This window comes from Pygocentrus nattereri, chromosome 27 (genome assembly GCF_015220715.1).
Source record: "Pygocentrus nattereri isolate fPygNat1 chromosome 27, fPygNat1.pri, whole genome shotgun sequence".
NCBI classification, from domain to species: domain Eukaryota; kingdom Metazoa; phylum Chordata; class Actinopteri; order Characiformes; family Serrasalmidae; genus Pygocentrus; species Pygocentrus nattereri.
In genome coordinates, this window is record NC_051237.1 from 27,688,296 (window position 1) to 27,706,729 (window position 18,434).

At 39.7% G+C, this 18,434-nt stretch overlaps 1 protein-coding gene across 1 annotated transcript in view; it reads right to left on the bottom strand.

The window, feature by feature from the left end:
* Nucleotides 1-17,636, bottom strand: part of LOC108442976 — an 18,618-nt gene extending 982 nt beyond the window's left edge. Inside the window, exons 1-4 of the mRNA XM_037535557.1 lie at nt 17,468-17,636; nt 8,100-8,263; nt 3,655-3,966; nt 86-385 (exon numbers count right to left, since the gene is read on the bottom strand). Of these exons, the coding sequence (XP_037391454.1) occupies nt 86-385; nt 3,655-3,966; nt 8,100-8,169 (682 nt within the window). The 5' untranslated portion in view covers nt 8,170-8,263; nt 17,468-17,636. The remainder of the gene's footprint in view (nt 1-85; nt 386-3,654; nt 3,967-8,099; nt 8,264-17,467) is intronic.
* Nucleotides 17,637-18,434: the final 798 nt, after the last annotated feature.

An 18,434-nucleotide genomic window follows, 5' to 3' on the forward strand; every position in this document is an offset into this window, starting at 1 on the left:
GAAATTTTTGTTCACAAAACAACAACAACAACTGCGTTGATGTATTATAGTCTATTAATGCGTAAGTGATCAAACTGCCCAGTACAAAACACTCGACCAGGTTGCTGAAGCGTCTTGTTGAAGACTTCTCGACCGTACTCCACCACACACACACAGGCTGGCCGACTCTGCCACTCTGCAGCAGAAAGCATGAGCTGGTTGATGATGAGCTCCGTGTTTTCACTGTGTGTCCATCTAGAGTGGCCCACCACCTGCTGTCCGTCTATTATCCAGTACACATCCACCTGAGTCTGTAAAACTCCAGTGACCAGGCACTGCAGAGGAACCACAGAGGCACTGTAGCTCACTGGAGAGATGACCTCCACGACTGGAGACACAGTGGGATCTGGGGATGACAGTAACTGATGAAGTAGAGAAAGTAGAGACTTTAAAATGAGCATTTAAAAAGTTATTAATGAGGTCACAAATACCTTAGATATAGTCAATAAGCAGATACAGTGCGTGAATAAAAAAGGGCAATGGTGACCTCTTCCTTGCCAAATAGTGAGCCCACATTCATCTGGTAAAGGTCAGATATTTCTGGCTACTTATCTTGGTATGACTTTCAATAACACCACCCTTATGAAGCGTTTATGAAAGGATTGATCAATTAGATCAACCATTAATAAGGGTTATCACAGATACACAGTAGTGTAAACATAATAGTGTGTGTTGTGCTGGTCTGAGTGCTGGAGTAAAAGCCGGCTATATACACATACATACACACTCACTGGCCACTTTATTAGACACATCTGTTCAATTGCTCATTAACACAAATAGCTGATCAGCCAATCACACGGCCGCAGCTCACTGCATTCAGGCATGTAGAGGTGGTCAAGACGACTTGCTGAAGTGCAGACCGAGCATCAGAACGGGGAAGAAAGGGGATTTAAGGGACTTTGAACGTGGCGTGGTTGTTGGTGCCAGACGGGCTGGTCTGAGTATTTCAGAAACTGCTGATCTGCTGGGATTTTCACGCTCAACCATCTCTAGGGTTTACAGAGAACGGTCCGAAAAAGAGGAAATATCCAGTGAGCGGTCAGTTGTGTGGACGAAAATGCCTTGTTGATGTGAGAGGTCAGAGGAGAACGGGCAGACTGGTTCCAGATGATAGAAAGGCAGCAGGAACTCAAATAACCAACCAGAATCTCTGAGGAACGTTTCCAACACCTTGTTGAAAGTCTGACATGAAGAATTAAAGTAGTTCTGAAGGCAAAAGGGGGTCCAGCCTTTTACTAGCAAGGTGTACTCGCTGTTGTTGGAAGAAAACCTCATGTCTCCAAAATAATAACTTTATAAGAGAAGGAAAAAAACATGCTGTACTTTTAATGTAAGTCAATGGAACCAGACGTCTTCCCAAGTCATTGTGGGCCATTTCTTCTGGTCCATTCTTCATTAGATTTACACACAATGTAAAAGATGACGAGTGTTTTCAAATGATCTCAAAAACTGAAAAATTGGCAAAAATGGAGACACCAGGTTTTCTTCTGACAGCAGAGCGATATATATATATATATATGTAAACACACAAGAAATATCTCGAGACTGGACGCTGCATCTTGGCTCCAAAGTGTGCAGCACAGCGTGAAAACCCTGCCTCTCAACGAGTGAGAAGACTGCAGGTCACATAGCAGCGATTCTGCCATGAGGAGTGCTCTTTTATTGAAACCCCAGCAGGGACACAATGAATAGCGGGAAGGTCATCACCAGCCAAACATCTCTGCTTCACAGTAGGCACTCAACCCAGCCACCTGAGCCCACTGCCCTCCACATGGCAACACAATAAACATGTACAGGTAACATGGTACGTGCCCACTTCCACTTTTTCTCACCGCAGTCCATCCTGTACTGAACATATATGGGGTGGCAAATGCTGTTTGCTGTGGCACAGAAGCTCTTAAATGAGACTAAAACACATGCATATCGCTGCTGTCGGAACAAAACCTCGTATCTCAGTTTTTGACGTTTTTTAGTTTTTAACAGGATTTGAAAGTATCTGTTACTCTTTACATTGTGTGTAAATTTCATGATGAATGGAAAGACGTCTGGTTCCATTGACTTCCATTAAATGCAAAGTAGGTTTTTTCCTTCTCCTGTAAAGTTACCATTTTGGAGATACAAGGTTTTGTTCCAACAACAGCGATACACTTTTTATACTTTTATTCTTGCTCGAATGCTGCTGTCACCCAAACAAGCTGAAGTGTTCACTTGCTCAGTCTCACTAGGAAGCTTCCTAAGCAAGTAACCTACAAGCTCTGTATGGTTTAAATGCTTCCTTCCTGCTCGAGCCTCGTAAAGTTCATCCACTCGAACACCTTCCCTCCACATTCTGTCAACAGTTCTGAATAAAATCAGATATTTTCATCATCATGTTAACTATCATGGATCCAGTGAGGAGAAAGAGAGCCGCTGTTTCTCTACTACTGTTGTCTGATTGGCTAACCGCGGTGTGGTGGCTGCAGTCATTTGCGTAAAGTTAAAATCTGATAAACTTGTTTTTTTAACAGTGAAATAAACAACATTTAAGTCCCTTTTTATTGGGGAAAGGTGCACCTTCCATGAGCCTCTTTGCCTGGCACCCTGCATGGCCATGCCTCCCAAACATCGACAGCAGCAGCCAGTAGCGGGACGCTACTGTATAACTCTACAGCCATTCCTAGATAAATCAGTTCAGTGAATCATTCTGAACGCATAATTTACAGCCTCCTATGAATTAGTTGAAACCTATACAGTTGTGCAGCAGCAGCATCTTAATAGAATTGTTTGATACATGTACCTGCAGCAATATTGCTTTCATATTTTTGAAAACAGTGACTCCAAATATTTGAATGCCAACCTGATAAATTGGCCTATCACTGTAGGTACAATGTAAGTGGACCTATATCTACCTAAACTGGCATCTTGATGTACATACTGTGTTTGGTTTATCGACATTATCGATTTCATTACTCTCAAGTCATAAACAACAGAACAGATATATCGCTTATCAGTTAATGCAACACTATGTGTAGCTGGTGGTTCTCAATGAAAGCTGTCTATATGTAACTGATGAGCAGGAAAACTGCAAAAATCAGCTGAACACGGAGGCCCAATCCCATTTCATCCCTCGCCCCTACCACTCAGCCCTACCCCTTTGTTTTGCATGTTTACTCCTAGCGGTAAGGTGTCCTGATTCTTGTTGAGATGGAGGGGTAGGGTGAAGTGTGAAGTGTTAGGGCTACATGACCCTCCAAACAGAGGTTTGTCAGACAGGCTCCAAACGTGAGTATGAGAAAGGTGGAACGGGAAAATTCAAACAAGAATCTGGAGAATCTCCGACTTCAGCTTCATATCACTGAAGAATTAGGGGGGGTGATAATAAATAACTGCCCCCTCTTTGAAGGCGTCTGATCCCTAAATGTAACTAAAGCCCAGCAGTGAGGAGCTGAACTTTCCCCTCCTCTGCTGTCCCTGCAGACGGGCAGGGCCGCCTACAGAGCGGCGCTAGTAGCTGATAATGAAGTGATGCTCTTTTATTAGAGGGTCTCATTTCAGAGGAAGATCTCAACCACCGCCCTGTAACTCAGGAACAAGGGGCAACACTCGAAAACGAGGGGTAGGGGTGAAAAGTCTCACCTTTCACAATAACCCTGGAACCATTGCCGATGTGAGCGAATTTGCCTTGCACCACCACACAGTAGTACATGCCAGAATCCTCCACAGTCTGGCTGGTGATGACCGCTGAGCAGACCTCAGTCCAGCCGTGTGAAGAGGAATGCATAGTGACTTTAGACGTATCAGTCTTGCTCAAGGTCGTGTTTTCTGGATAGGTTCTCAACCAGGCCACGCTGGAACAGGGGGAGTACAGCTCCATGACACTGCATGATAGAGTAACAGAATTTCCAACTGTTACGTCCACAACATCTGGCCACTGAGTGACGATGGAGTCTGTAAGAAAGTTCAACTTAATTATTACAGCTCTGGATTTATATTCCTTGCAGTGTGTGTAGTTTTACAGTCTGACTGTAATAATTGTGGAGTGATTTTAATCCAGTATGAATCTGCAGTGTGTAGTTTTACAGTCTGACTGTAATAATTGTGGAGTGATTTTAATCCAGTATGAATCTGCAGTGTGTAGTTTTACAGTCTGACTGTAATAATTGTGGAGCGATTTTAATCCAGTATGAATCTGCAGTGTGTAGTTTTACAGTCTGACTGTAATAATTGTGGAGCGATTTTAATCCAGTATGAATCTGCAGTGTGTAGTTTTACAGTCTGACTGTAATAATTGTGGAGTGATTTTAATCCAGTATGAATCTGCAGTGTGTAGTTTTACAGTCTGACTGTAATAATTGTGGAGTGATTTTAATCCAGTATGAATCTGCAGTGTGTAGTTTTACAGTCTGACTGTAATAATTGTGGAGTGATGTTAATCCGGTATGAATCTGCAGTGTGTAGTTTTACAGTCTGACTGTAATAATTGTGGAGTGATTTTAATCCAGTATGAATCTGCAGTGTGTAGTTTTACAGTCTGACTGTAATAATTGTGGAGTGATGTTAATCCGGTATGAATCTGCAGTGTGTAGTTTTACAGTCTGACTGTAATAATTGTGAAGTGATTTTAATCCGGTATGAATCTGCAGCGTGTAGTTTTACAGTCTGACTGTAATAATTGTGGAGTGATGTTAATCCAGTATGAATCTGCAGCGTGTAGTTTTACAGTCTGACTGTAATAATTGTGGAGTGATTTTAATCCAGTATGAATCTGCAGCGTTTAGTTTTACAGTCTGACTGTAATAATTGTGGAGTGATGTTAATCCAGTATGAATCTGCAGTGTGTAGTTTTACAGTCTGACTGTAATAATTGTGGAGTGATTTTAATCCAGTATGAATCTGCAGTGTGTAGTTTTACAGTCTGACTGTAATAATTGTGGAGTGATTTTAATCCAGTATGAATCTGCAGTGTGTAGTTTTACAGTCTGACTGTAATAATTGTGGAGTGATTTTAATCCAGTATGAATCTGCAGTGTGTAGTTTTACAGTCTGACTGTAATAATTGTGGAGTGATTTTAATCCAGTATGAATCTGCAGTGTGTAGTTTTACAGTCTGACTGTAATAATTGTGGAGTGATGTTAATCCAGTATGGATCTGCAGTGTGTAGTTTTACAGTCTGACTGTAATAATTGTGGAGTGATTTTAATCCAGTATGAATCTGCAGTGTGTGTAGTTTTACAGTCTGACTGTAATGATTGTGGAGTGATTTTAATCCAGTATGAATCTGCAGCGTGTAGTTTTACAGTCTGACGGTAATAATTGTGGAGTGATTTTAATCCAGTATGAATCTGCAGTGTGTAGTTTTACAGTCTGACTGTAATAATTGTGGAGTGATTTTAATCCAGTATGAATCTGCAGTGTGTAGTTTTACAGTCTGACTGTAATAATTGTGGAGTGATTTTAATCCAGTATGAATCTGCAGTGTGTAGTTTTACAGTCTGACTGTAATAATTGTGGAGTGATTTTAATCCAGTATGAATCTGCAGTGTGTAGTTTTACAGTCTGACTGTAATAATTGTGGAGTGATTTTAATCCAGTATGAATCTGCAGTGTGTAGTTTTACAGTCTGACGGTAATAATTGTGGAGTGATTTTAATCCAGTATGAATCTGCAGTGTGTAGTTTTACAGTCTGACAGTAATAATTGTGGAGTGATTTTAATCCAGTATGAATCTGCAGTGTGTGTAGTTTTACAGTCTGACTGTAATAATTGTGGAGTGATTTTAATCCAGTATGAATCTGCAGTGTGTAGTTTTACAGTCTGACTGTAATAATTGTGGAGTGATTTTAATCCAGTATGAATCTGCAGTGTGTAGTTTTACAGTCTGACTGTAATAATTGTGGAGCGATTTTAATCCAGTATGAATCTGCAGTGTGTAGTTTTACAGTCTGACGGTAATAATTGTGGAGCGATTTTAATCCAGTATGAATCTGCAGTGTGTAGTTTTACAGTCTGACTGTAATAATTGTGGAGTGATTTTAATCCAGTATGAATCTGCAGCGTGTAGTTTTACAGTCTGACTGTAATAATTGTGGAGTGATTTTAATCCAGTATGAATCTGCAGTGTGTGTAGTTTTACAGTCTGACTGTAATAATTGTGGAGTAATTTTAATCCAGTATGAATCTGCAGTGTGTAGTTTTACAGTCTGACTGTAATAATTGTGGAGTGATTTTAATCCAGTATGAATCTGCAGTGTGTAGTTTTACAGTCTGACTGTAATAATTGTGGAGTGATTTTAATCCAGTATGAATCTGCAGTGTGTAGTTTTACAGTCTGAATGTAATAATTGTGGAGTGATTTTAATCCAGTATGAATCTGCAGTGTGTGTAGTTTTACAGTCTGACTGTAATAATTGTGGAGTGATTTTAATCCAGTATGAATCTGCAGTGTGTGTAGTTTTACAGTCTGACTGTAATAATTGTGGAGTGATTTTAATCCAGTATGAATCTGCAGTGTGTGTAGTTTTACAGTCTGACTGTAATAATTGTGGAGTGATTTTAATCCAGTATGAATCTGCAGTGTGTAGTTTTACAGTCTGACTGTAATAATTGTGGAGCGATTTTAATCCAGTATGAATCTGCAGTGTGTAGTTTTACAGTCTGACTGTAATAATTGTGGAGTAATTTTAATCCAGTATGAATCTGCAGTGTGTAGTTTTACAGTCTGACTGTAATAATTGTGGAGTGATTTTAATCCAGTATGAATCTGCAGTGTGTAGTTTTACAGTCTGACTGTAATAATTGTGGAGTAATTTTAATCCAGTATGAATCTGCAGTGTGTAGTTTTACAGTCTGACTGTAATAATTGTGGAGTGATTTTAATCCAGTATGAATCTGCAGTGTGTAGTTTTACAGTCTGACTGTAATAATTGTGGAGTGATTTTAATCCAGTATGAATCTGCAGTGTGTAGTTTTACAGTCTGAATGTAATAATTGTGGAGCGATTTTAATCCAGTATGAATCTGCAGTGTGTGTAGTTTTACAGTCTGACTGTAATAATTGTGGAGTGATTTTAATCCAGTATGAATCTGCAGTGTGTGTAGTTTTACAGTCTGACTGTAATAATTGTGGAGTGATTTTAATCCAGTATGAATCTGCAGTGTGTGTAGTTTTACAGTCTGACTGTAATAATTGTGGAGTGATTTTAATCCAGTATGAATCTGCAGTGTGTAGTTTTACAGTCTGACTGTAATAATTGTGGAGCGATTTTAATCCAGTATGAATCTGCAGTGTGTAGTTTTACAGTCTGACGGTAATAATTGTGGAGCGATTTTAATCCAGTATGAATCTGCAGTGTGTAGTTTTACAGTCTGACTGTAATAATTGTGGAGTGATTTTAATCCAGTATGAATCTGCAGCGTGTAGTTTTACAGTCTGACTGTAATAATTGTGGAGTGATTTTAATCCAGTATGAATCTGCAGTGTGTAGTTTTACAGTCTGACTGTAATAATTGTGGAGTGATTTTAATCCAGTATGAATCTGCAGTGTGTGTAGTTTTACAGTCTGACTGTAATAATTGTGGAGTGATTTTAATCCAGTATGAATCTGCAGTGTGTAGTTTTACAGTCTGACTGTAATAATTGTGGAGTGATTTTAATCCAGTATGAATCTGCAGTGTGTAGTTTTACAGTCTGACTGTAATAATTGTGGAGTGATTTTAATCCAGTATGAATCCGCTTAAAGTATGAAGAAGTTGCTATTCATTGAAAAATTGCTATTTAAGAAATACAGTTGCAATTAATAAAGCAGATCAGGCAAACATTGGGCATTTGATACGAAGCTAATGCACCGTTTCTCATTATGAGATTAGTATAAGAGTATTATAACATTATTCATCCAACAATTTTACATCCTTCAAGCTTTTTTTTTTAAATAAGAAAGGGCAGCAAGTTAATTTTGTCGTTACTACTTTAAACATTTGCAAGAAATGTCTGGAATCACATAAAACAATCCTTTGAGGAGAAATATTAAACATATCGCCCACTTTTAAGATGCCCAGTTATTATTTTTCACAGTACATCTTACCTGTTCTCACAGCGTGAACCAGCCACAGCAGGAGAGGCCACACCGACATGTCAAGAGCGCGACTGAACATCACTCGTCAGCCTCTAACCCGTCAAACGCCTTCTGATGCTGAGTTCAGCGGAAACCTCGTTCTCCCCACAAAGACCCGTCACAGGCAGCTTTTCCTTCAAAGCAGCCGCAAGAGATTAACACCATGTTACTCACCTGACCTTCAAATGGTGATGCTTGTGATGGCGTGTGGCACGATTAGGGGCTGAAATAAATGATTTATCTTCTATACTTTTTACTGAATTCAAGACAAACATGGGTTTAATTTTCATCAGTAGGTTTTTTAAAAGACCTCCGATAAGTGTCTAACACTGGTCTGTTTACTGAGGCTCTCTTCGTTTCATCATTCTCAGAGCTCTTAGTGCTGCTGGCATTGCTAGTGTTTTGCTATTCAGTGTTGACTCAATGATGATGGGTCCCTTTTACGGTCTTGGTTCCTCTCAGTGGTTCTTCCTCTTTTTGAGTCTTATGGTTCCTCTCCGTGGTTCGTCATCATGCTATTAGGGAGTTTCTCCTTTTAAGTCTTGGTTCCTCTCAGGTGTTTTTCCTCATAGGGTGTTCTTTCATTTGAGTCTTGTTTTTTCTTCTGAGTCATGGTTCCTTTCAGTGGTTCTTATTTATACTCTTAGGAAATTCTTCTTTATGAGTCTTTTATTTCTTCCACGTCTTGGTTTCTCTCAGCAGTTCTTCATTTTGTTGAGTCTTGTTTCCTCTGGGTGTTCCTCATGATCTTTTGAATCTTGGTTCCTCTCAGTGGTTCTTCCTCATGTTATAAGGGAGTCTCTCCGTTTGAATCTTGGTTCCTCTCAGTGGTTCTTCCTCATGTTATAAGGGAGTTTCTCCGTTTGAATCTTGGTTCCTCTCATCGGTTCTTCCTCATGTTATAAGGGAGTTTCTCCATTTGAATCTTGGTTCCTCTCATCGGTTCTTCCTCATGTTATAAGGGAGTTTCTCCGTTTGAATCTTGGTTCCTCTCATTGGTTCTTCCTCATGTTATAAGGGAGTTTCTCCGTTTGAATCTTGGTTCCTCTCATTGGTTCTTCCTCATGTTATTAGGTAGTTTCTCCTTTTGAGTCTTAGTTCCTCTCAGGGAGAATTCAAATGGTGAAAGAGAAGCGACTTCAGCCACAGCAAAAGTTGAATGTTGAAAGACTTTTTACAAGCAACTACTTTTGTGGAAAAGTTTCCTGACTGAGATGCGAGAAAAGCAGCCACAGCTGACCTAAAGCTTAAAGCAGAGCGAAGTGAGTCTGCATTTTCAAATGTCATGTCTGTGCATATCTTGCTAAAATGTCTAAATTGGAGCAGTTTTGTTTCAGCAGTTGACAGTGCTTTGCACAAAGTTGTTTGGTATGTATCCAGTTCTTTTTGTGGATTTTTGTTAGGAAAAACCTGGAATGAGTGACTTTGCATTTAGTCTAAATTGTTGTCAGATATCACGTCTTTGGTTGTGTAAGTTTGTTGGCCATACTTAAACGTACTTTTTTTTGTATATTTGCAGCTTTTGGCTCATGACTAAATGCATCGTCTTGTTCATACTGTCTGTTGGGCTTGTTTGGTGTATCAGGTGGAGATTCACAAACATTCGGACAATCACTCTTTGAAAGTAGCTAAAAAGTAGCAACTATTGTTCAAAGAGTAGCTAAAAGGTAGATACTACTTTTTGAAAAGTAGCTAAAAAGTAGCCACTACTTTTCAAAAAGTAGCTAAAAAGTAGCCACTACTTTTCAAAAAGTAGCTAAAAAGTAGCCACACACTTTATTTCCAGCATCTAATGTAAATTCAGCTGACAGTTGTGTGAGTACACAGGTCATAACTTACTGCAGAGGAGTAGCGCTGGTTAGTAACTCACTAAGTTTGGTAAATGAACACAGACACAATGAAGTCAATATAATTGTATTTTATCATTAGGCAGAAGGACAGGTTGCCAGTCCATGGCAGGGCAGACACACAGACACATACAGCTGAACACACATTCACACCTAGGGGCAATTTAGCATGTCCAGATAGTCTGAGTGCATGTCTTTGGACTGTGGGAAGAAACCCACACAGACCCTGCCCTCAAAATAAATACGATTAAGGGAAAGATGCTGCGTCAAATGGGCTGCATTCATTTTTGAGCACAGGTAGAACAGAAAGCATCAGCATGATGAAACTAATGTATTTTACTTTAATGACATCAATAGTTTTCGTGCAAAACTGTTGAATGTATATGGAGGGATGAGGAGTTCTCTCTTTATTTGTTCACTTTAGCCTGGCTAGTCTTCACTGTGAGCTGCTTATATGGTGCGTTTTCACAGCAGCCCAGACATTAAAATAATATGAAAGTGAATTCTGTGATTTAAACACTCAGAAATTAAAAACATTTAATATGAAAAAGGTGATCTTTAAGTGATAAGTGAGACTTTTTTGATCCCACAAACGGGGAAATTCCACCTCCGCATTTAACCCATACATGAAGTAAAACACCACATACACACTAGTGAACACACACACACTAGGGGGCAGTGAGCACACATGCCCGGAGCGGTGGGCAGCCCTATCCACAGCGCTCGGGGAGCAGTTGGGGGTTAGGTGTCTTGCTGAAGGACACCTCAGTCATGGACTGTCGGCACTGGGGATCGAACCGGCAACCTTCCGGTCACAGGGCCAGATCTCTGACCTCCAGCCCACGACTGCCCCCAATGGTAAAGATCTTTATGGTAAAAAAATCAGTCTTCAGGGTGAATCTGGGTGAAATATCTGCTTGAATGCTGTTGAAATTCACACGAAGTTGCTGTGGGAGTATGAGAAGATGACCAAGAGCATGTTCTACTGGAACCTGTTTAACTGCATAAAGTACCCTGAACTCCTCTACTTCGTTTCAAAAGTAACTACTGAGAAAACGTCACATGGAGGCACAGTGTACCCAAATGTTTGGTTAGTGCACATCCAGACATGATGTATTTAGTCCGAACTTGTAAATTCAGTTATGATGCTACTTCCACAACTCCAACAGCCCAAACTGCTGTACAGTGAGCTGATTCCAGTGAGCTGCTGCAGACAGGGCGGGGTACAGTGGATCTGTTTCACTGCAAGTTTCAACAGGCCGCAGCTCTCCCAGAGAAAAAGACAGGTGGGAAAATCTAAGTACCGCGATGATGAATTTCAAGCAGGCCTGTGTGAGAGTAGAGAACACCTCCGCACGGTTTGAGGCCAGCGCGAGATGATTTAGACACGCAGTTAGCAGGTTTTTAAGAGGCAGAGCTGTCTAAGCGTTGGCCCTATTATTGGGAGATTAATGCAAAAAATGATGTTCAAGCAAGAGAAAACATCTTAAATGTACTCAATATATGGAATATACACTATATTTCCAAAAGTCCTCACTCCCCCATCCAGATCACTGAATCCAGGTGTTCCAGTCACTTCCATGGCCACAGGTGTATAAAGCCGAGCCCCTAGGCCTGCAGACTGCTTCTACAGACATTAGTGAAAGAATGGGTCGCTCTCAGGAGCTCAGTGAATTCCAGCGTGGTACCGTGATCGGACGCCACCTGTGCAGCAAGTCCAGTCGTGAAATTTCCTCACTACTAAATATTCCACAGTCCACTGTCAGTGGGATTATAACAAAGTGGAAGCGATTGGGAATGACAGCAACTCAGCCACGAAGTGGTCGGCCACGTAAAACGACAGAGCGGTCAGCGGATGCTGAGGGGCATAGAGCGCAGAGGTCACCGACTTAGTTTATTAAAAGGTGTGACTTTCTCCATAAACAGACAGCATTTTGAACGTTATGAACTTTTCATTCGTCAAGCAGTGAAATCCTTCATAATGTCTCTGATATATGATTAAATTACTTGTTAGCTATATTAAACTGCGAACACTTGATTTTTTTGCAAAAGTCATTGCGTTAACAGGATATAACGTTGTGAATGGCTCCATAGCTGATCAAACGCAGACTTGCTCTGCTCGGCTTTAAGCTTCGGCTCAGCTGTAGCCGCTTTCCTCACATCTCCAGCAGGAAACTTCTCCTCAAACGTTGAACAGTTTCTTGTAAAATGTCTCTTAACGTTGGACTTCTTACGAGGCTGAAGTCACTTCTTATTCTCCAGCTTCATGTTTGAATTTTCTCATTCCACCTTAAATGTTGGCAGAGGCCCCAGAATATAACTGCTACACCATTTATGGTGCAACGGGAAAATTCAAGCGAGAAGATCTTGTGACTTGTAGAGCTTGACAGTTTCTCGTTGCAGATTAAACGTATCAGGAAACCAGATGGAGCTGCTGCTTCGTTAGCTACTATCTGGGCGAGACTGTTGTCTGTGTTGCTATGGTGACCAGCCGTCTGCGCTGATCTTCAGGGTTAAAGGGTGAATCAGCAGTTCTACATTAACTCCAGCGATTAAGACCATTTACTGTTAAACTGTGTTGAAGGATCAGCAGAGCTTTATTTTACTGTAGAGGAGGATTATTTTATTATTACCTACTGATCTGATTCAGCTGTGGAGCCGCGACAGGGCGGTACCAGAGCCTCATGATGCCGATTTAGACTGTTAGGAAGTAAAACATGTGGATAGTCAAGGGTATGAAAGCACGGGAGAGAGTACAAGGTCAAACAAGCTTGTTCATATGTGTTTCTCAGTGATCTGTCCTTCAGCAGGGGCACGCTTATAAACGAATGCAGGTTAGCTTCATGCTAGCATTGCCAAACTGAGAGATTACCTGCGCTAAATCCACGCAGGTTATACCTGCTATAAGCGAACAGGTGCAAACTTGAGCCTGAACACACAAAGAGCCTTTGTCTTCATTTCTCACTCAATACATTACACCTTAGCTGGGCTGAGAACAAGACAGGCAGTTTTTCATGTGAAGTATGTGAGGAACGTGTAAGAGCACTGGGTCAATTACAGCCCCTGGAGCAGGCAGAGGCCACAGACAAGACATTCAGCTTTAGGGAGGAATTCCTCAACATCATATTTTCCTCTTTCTGTTTAATAGTGAACATGGGGAATGACACAAAGTTACTATTTAAAAAAAATAAGTTACTCAATACGCCATACTGCTTCGTAAACAATTCATAGTAGATACTGAATCATTTATAATAGATACTGAATAATTTATGGAAGATACTGAATAATTTATAATAGATACTGAATAATTTATAGAAGATACTGAATAATTCATAGACGATACTGAATACTTCACAGAAGATACTGAATACTTCACAGAAGATACTGAATACTTCACAGAAGATACTGAATAATTTATGATAGATACTGAATAATTCATAGAAGATACTGAATACTTCACAGAAGATACTGAATAATTCACAGAAGATACTGAATAATTCACAGAAGATACTGAATAATTCACAGAAGATACTGAATTTATAATAGATACTGAATAATTTATAGAAGATACTGAATAATTTATAATAGATACTGAATAATTCATAGAAGATACTGAATTTATAATAGATACTGAATAATTTATAGAAGATACTGAATACTTCACAGAAGCTACTGAATACTTCACAGTAGATACTGAATGATGTATAGTAGATACTGAATAAGTCATAGCAGATATTGAATATTTCATAGCAGATGCTGAATAATTAATAGACGATACTGAATACTTCACAGAAGATACTGAATACTTCACAGAAGATACTGAATAATTCATAGAAGATACTGAATAATTCATAGACGATACTGAATACTTCACAGAAGATACTGAATAATTTATAGAAGATACTGAATACTTCACAGAAGATACTGAATAATTCATAGCAGATACTGAATAATTTATGATAGATACTGAATAATTCATAGAAGATACTGAATACTTCACAGAAGATACTGAATAATTCACAGAAGATACTGAATAATTCACAGAAGATACTGAATTTATAATAGATACTGTATAATTTATAGAAGATACTGAATAATTTATAATAGATACTGAATAATTTATAGAAGATACTGAATACTTCACAGAAGATACTGAATAATTCATAGAAGATACTGAATTTATAATAGATACTGAATAATTTATAGAAGATACTGAATACTTCACAGAAGATACTGAATAATTCACAGAAGATACTGAATTTATAATAGATACTGAATAATTCATAGAAGATACTGAATACTTCACAGAAGCTACTGAATACTTCACAGAAGATACTGAATAATACATAGAAGATACTGAATACTTCACAGAAGATACTGAATACTTCACAGAAGATACTGAATAATTCATAGAAGATACTGAATACTTCAAAGAAGATACTGAATAATCCATAGAAGATACTGAATAATTTATAATAGATACTGAATAATTTATAGAAGATACTGAATACTTCACAGAACATACTGAATAAGTCATAGCAGATATTGAATATTTCATAGCAGATGCTGAATAATTCATAGAAGATACTGAATACTTCACAGAAGATACTGAATAATACATAGAAGATACTGAATACTTCACAGAAGATACTGAATACTTCACAGAAGATACTGAATAATTCATAGAAGATACTGAATACTTCAAAGAAGATACTGAATAATTCATAGAAGATACTGAATAATTTATAATATATACTGAATAATTTATAGAAGATACTGAATACTTCACAGAAGATACTGAATAATTCATAGAAGATACTGAATACTTCACAGAAGATACTGAATAATTCATAGAAGATACTGAATAATTTATAGAAGATACTGAATAATTCATAGAAGATACTGAATACTTCACAGAAGATACTGAATAATTCATAGAAGATACTGAATACTTCACAGAAGATACTGAATAATTCATAGAAGATACTGAATAATTTATAGAAGATACTGAATAATTCATAGAAGATACTGAATACTTCACAGAAGATACTGAATAATTCATAGAAGATACTGAATAATTCATAGAAGATACTGAATACTTCACAGAAGATACTGAATAATTCACAGAAGATACTGAATTTATAATAGATACTGAATAATTCATAGAAGATACTGAATTTATAATAGATACTGAATACTTCACAGAAGATACTGAATACTTCAAAGAAGATATTGAATAATTTATAATAGATACTGAATAATTTATAGAAGATACTGAATACTTCACAGAAGATACTGAATAATTCACAGAAGATACTGAATAATTTATAGAAGATACTGAATACTTCACAGAAGATACTGAATAATTCACAGAAGATACTGAATTTATAATAGATACTGAATACTTCACAGAAGATACTGAATACTTCACAGTAGATACTGAATAATTTATAGTAGATACTGAATAATTCATAATAAATGCTGAATAATTCTTAATTTTTACTGGATAATAAGATTAAAAACTAATAATAAACCTTCCCTTGAGGAACATTTCAGTCACTAAAGCTAATGTTGTTACCAATGTGTAAAAGTGAACAGTCACCAATTAGCACTGCTAAAATGGTATCATGCTAACTGATTGATACTACCTTCCATCCACTGTTAGCAACATTAGCATGTACGGGTTAGCGGTTGCTGTAAGGGGTTAAACTCCTGTGCGTTTCCACATCCTAAAGCCTGTTACTCAGTAAGTGAACGGAGAACAATGGATGAGGGTTATTACTGTTGTTGGAGTGAGGAATGGAAATCTGGGAGCTGCCGGCGGATCTGTGAAGGTTAAGGGGTTAAAATCCAGAGGACTTGACTGAACATATCAAAGAGCTTAACTACAGCCTGACTCACTTACAGAACAGAGTCAGTGACCACACAGGCAGCGCAGTGACTCACATCCTTCATTTAACACAATGAGCATTTCAGAGAGAGAGATAGAGAGAGAGAGAGAGATAGAGAGAGAGAGAGAGATGGAGAAGAGACAGGGGGAGAAAGACAGAAGGAGGGACATGAGAAAGAGAAAGCAAGTAAGAGAGAAAAAGAGAGCGCAAAGGAGGGAGAGAAAGAGGGAGGAACATGAGAGAGAGGCAGGGGCGTAAGAGAGGGAGTGAGAGAAAGGGACATGAGAGAGAAAAACAGAGAGCAAGAGAGAGAGAAAAGGGGAGAAACAGAGAAAGGGGGGAGAAAGGAGAAAGAGATGGGGAGATAGAGAAGGATAAAGACAGAGGAAGAGAGAGAAAGAGAGGGAGGGACATGAGTGAAAAGGACAGAGAGGGGGAGAAACAGAGAGAGAGGAAGGGCCATGGGAAAGAGAGAGAGAAAGGGAAAGAGAGAGAGGAAGAGAGAGATAGAGAGGGATAAAGACAGAGAGAGAGAGAAGGGGAGAAACAGAGAGGGAAAGGACATGAGTGAAAAGGACAGAGAGGGGGAGAAACAGGGAGAGAGAAGAGGAGTGGGTGAGAAAGAGAGAGGGAAGGGCATGAGAAAGAGATAGAGAGTGAGAGAGAGAGAGAGAGAGAGAAAGAGAGAGGGGGGAAGAGAGAGAGAGAGAGAGAGAGGGGGAGAAACAGAGAAGGAGAGGAGGAGGGGGAAGAAAGGGGAGAGAGAGAGAAAGAGATGGGGAGGGATAAAGACAGAGGAAGAGAGAGAAAGAGGGAGGAACATGAGTGAAAAGGACAGAGGGGGAGAAACAGAGAGAGAGAGAAGAGGAGTGGGTGAGAAAGAGAGAGGGAAGGGCATGAGAAAGAGATAGAGAGTGAGAGAGAAAAGGAAAGAGAGAGAGAAAGAGAGAGAGAGAGAGAGAGAAGGAGGGACATGAGAAAAAGAGAGAGTGAGAGAGAAAAAGAGTGTGTGAAGGAGGGAGAGATAGAAGTAAAGTAAAAATTAAAATAGCAACTATAATTAAAGTTTCCAGACGACGTGAAGAAGCTCTGTGGTGGAATATCTGCTCTCGGATTTTCTCTCTCTGTGTTGGGTGAGCAGCGTTAAGCGTCCACACTGAATCACTGTGCTGAGCACCTCCACTCACTGAGCTCGCAGAACTCGGCACATCTACGACAGAATTCAGGCTGAAGTAGAGCTCAGTGAGCGACATGGACCTGTCGCAGCACGAAGACCGAGACAACTCTGCGCTGCGGAGTGAGGGAGTGTTCCTCTAAAGCTCGCTCTCTCAGGTAGGACAGTGGGAGTCTTGCACAACGAGCAGGCAAACATGACTGTATCAGACTTCCAGGCTCTCTGCTGGATGAGTCTCACAGTGAAGGATTTCAGGATTAGAGAGAGGGATGAGTCACTCCTGGCCCGAGAAACTGCAGTTCCCGAGAAACACAGTGAAAAGTCACAAAAGCCACAGATACAGGCACATAAACAGCAACAGAGCGCAAAACAACCAAAATAGAAGGTGCGCAGTCCCAATTACACACTAACCTCTAAAGCACATACCGCAGGGGAAGAAAACATGCTGAAGCAGCAGAACGCTCGGTAAACGCTAGGTTGCCCTCCATGCCGGTGCTCTGGCAATCTGAACTCTTCCCAGAGGTCAAGCAGATCACACGGAATTAGAATTCACAACCATTAGCCAACTGTGTTTGCACATATTTAACCCATCCGTGCAGTCAAACACCCACATACATGCAGTCTAGTGAACACACACACTAGGGGGCAGTGGGCCCACTTGACCGGAGCGGTGGGCAGCCCTATCCACGGCGCCCGGGGAGCAGTTGGGGGTTAGGTGTCTTGCTCAAGGACACCTCAGTCGCAGACTGTCTTGATTTCTGACTTTACTGTTTTGATTGATTGGTGTATTTGTGTAAAGTATTTAACAGATTTGTGTTTAGAGATCTCTTGAATTAGTTCCTGTGGTGAACTTTATTTTAGTTTAGCGTTAGTACTCAAGTTTTTATTTCAAAGCCCCTTAAATCCCCTTTCTTCCCCGTTCTGATGCTCGGTCTGCACTTCAGCAAGTCGTCTTGTCCACCTCTACACGGCTAAATGCAGTGAGTTGTGGCCGTGTGATTGGCTGATTAGCTATTTGTGTTAACAAGCAATTGAACAGATGTGTCTAGTGAGTGTATATTTAAAAAGAAATTTACATTTACAGCATTTAGCAGACGCTCTTATCCAGAGTGGCTTACAAGAAGAGCTTCGTCTATCTAGAGAAGGTATCTTTGCTAGTGACCAACAGGTTAGAGAGAAAGACGGTCCTGAGCTCAGATACTGCTAGAAACACAGTCACTGTAGATACAGAGAGGAGGAGCAGAGCTGAGCACAGAATTCTTTACCGTTCAGTGAAGTACAATAAAATACAATACAATAAAATAAGTGCAGCTTATAACTCAGGGCTGATTTAAGTGCTGTGTAAAGAGACGGTCTTCAGTCTGTGTTTGAAGACAGTGAGAGACTCTGCTGT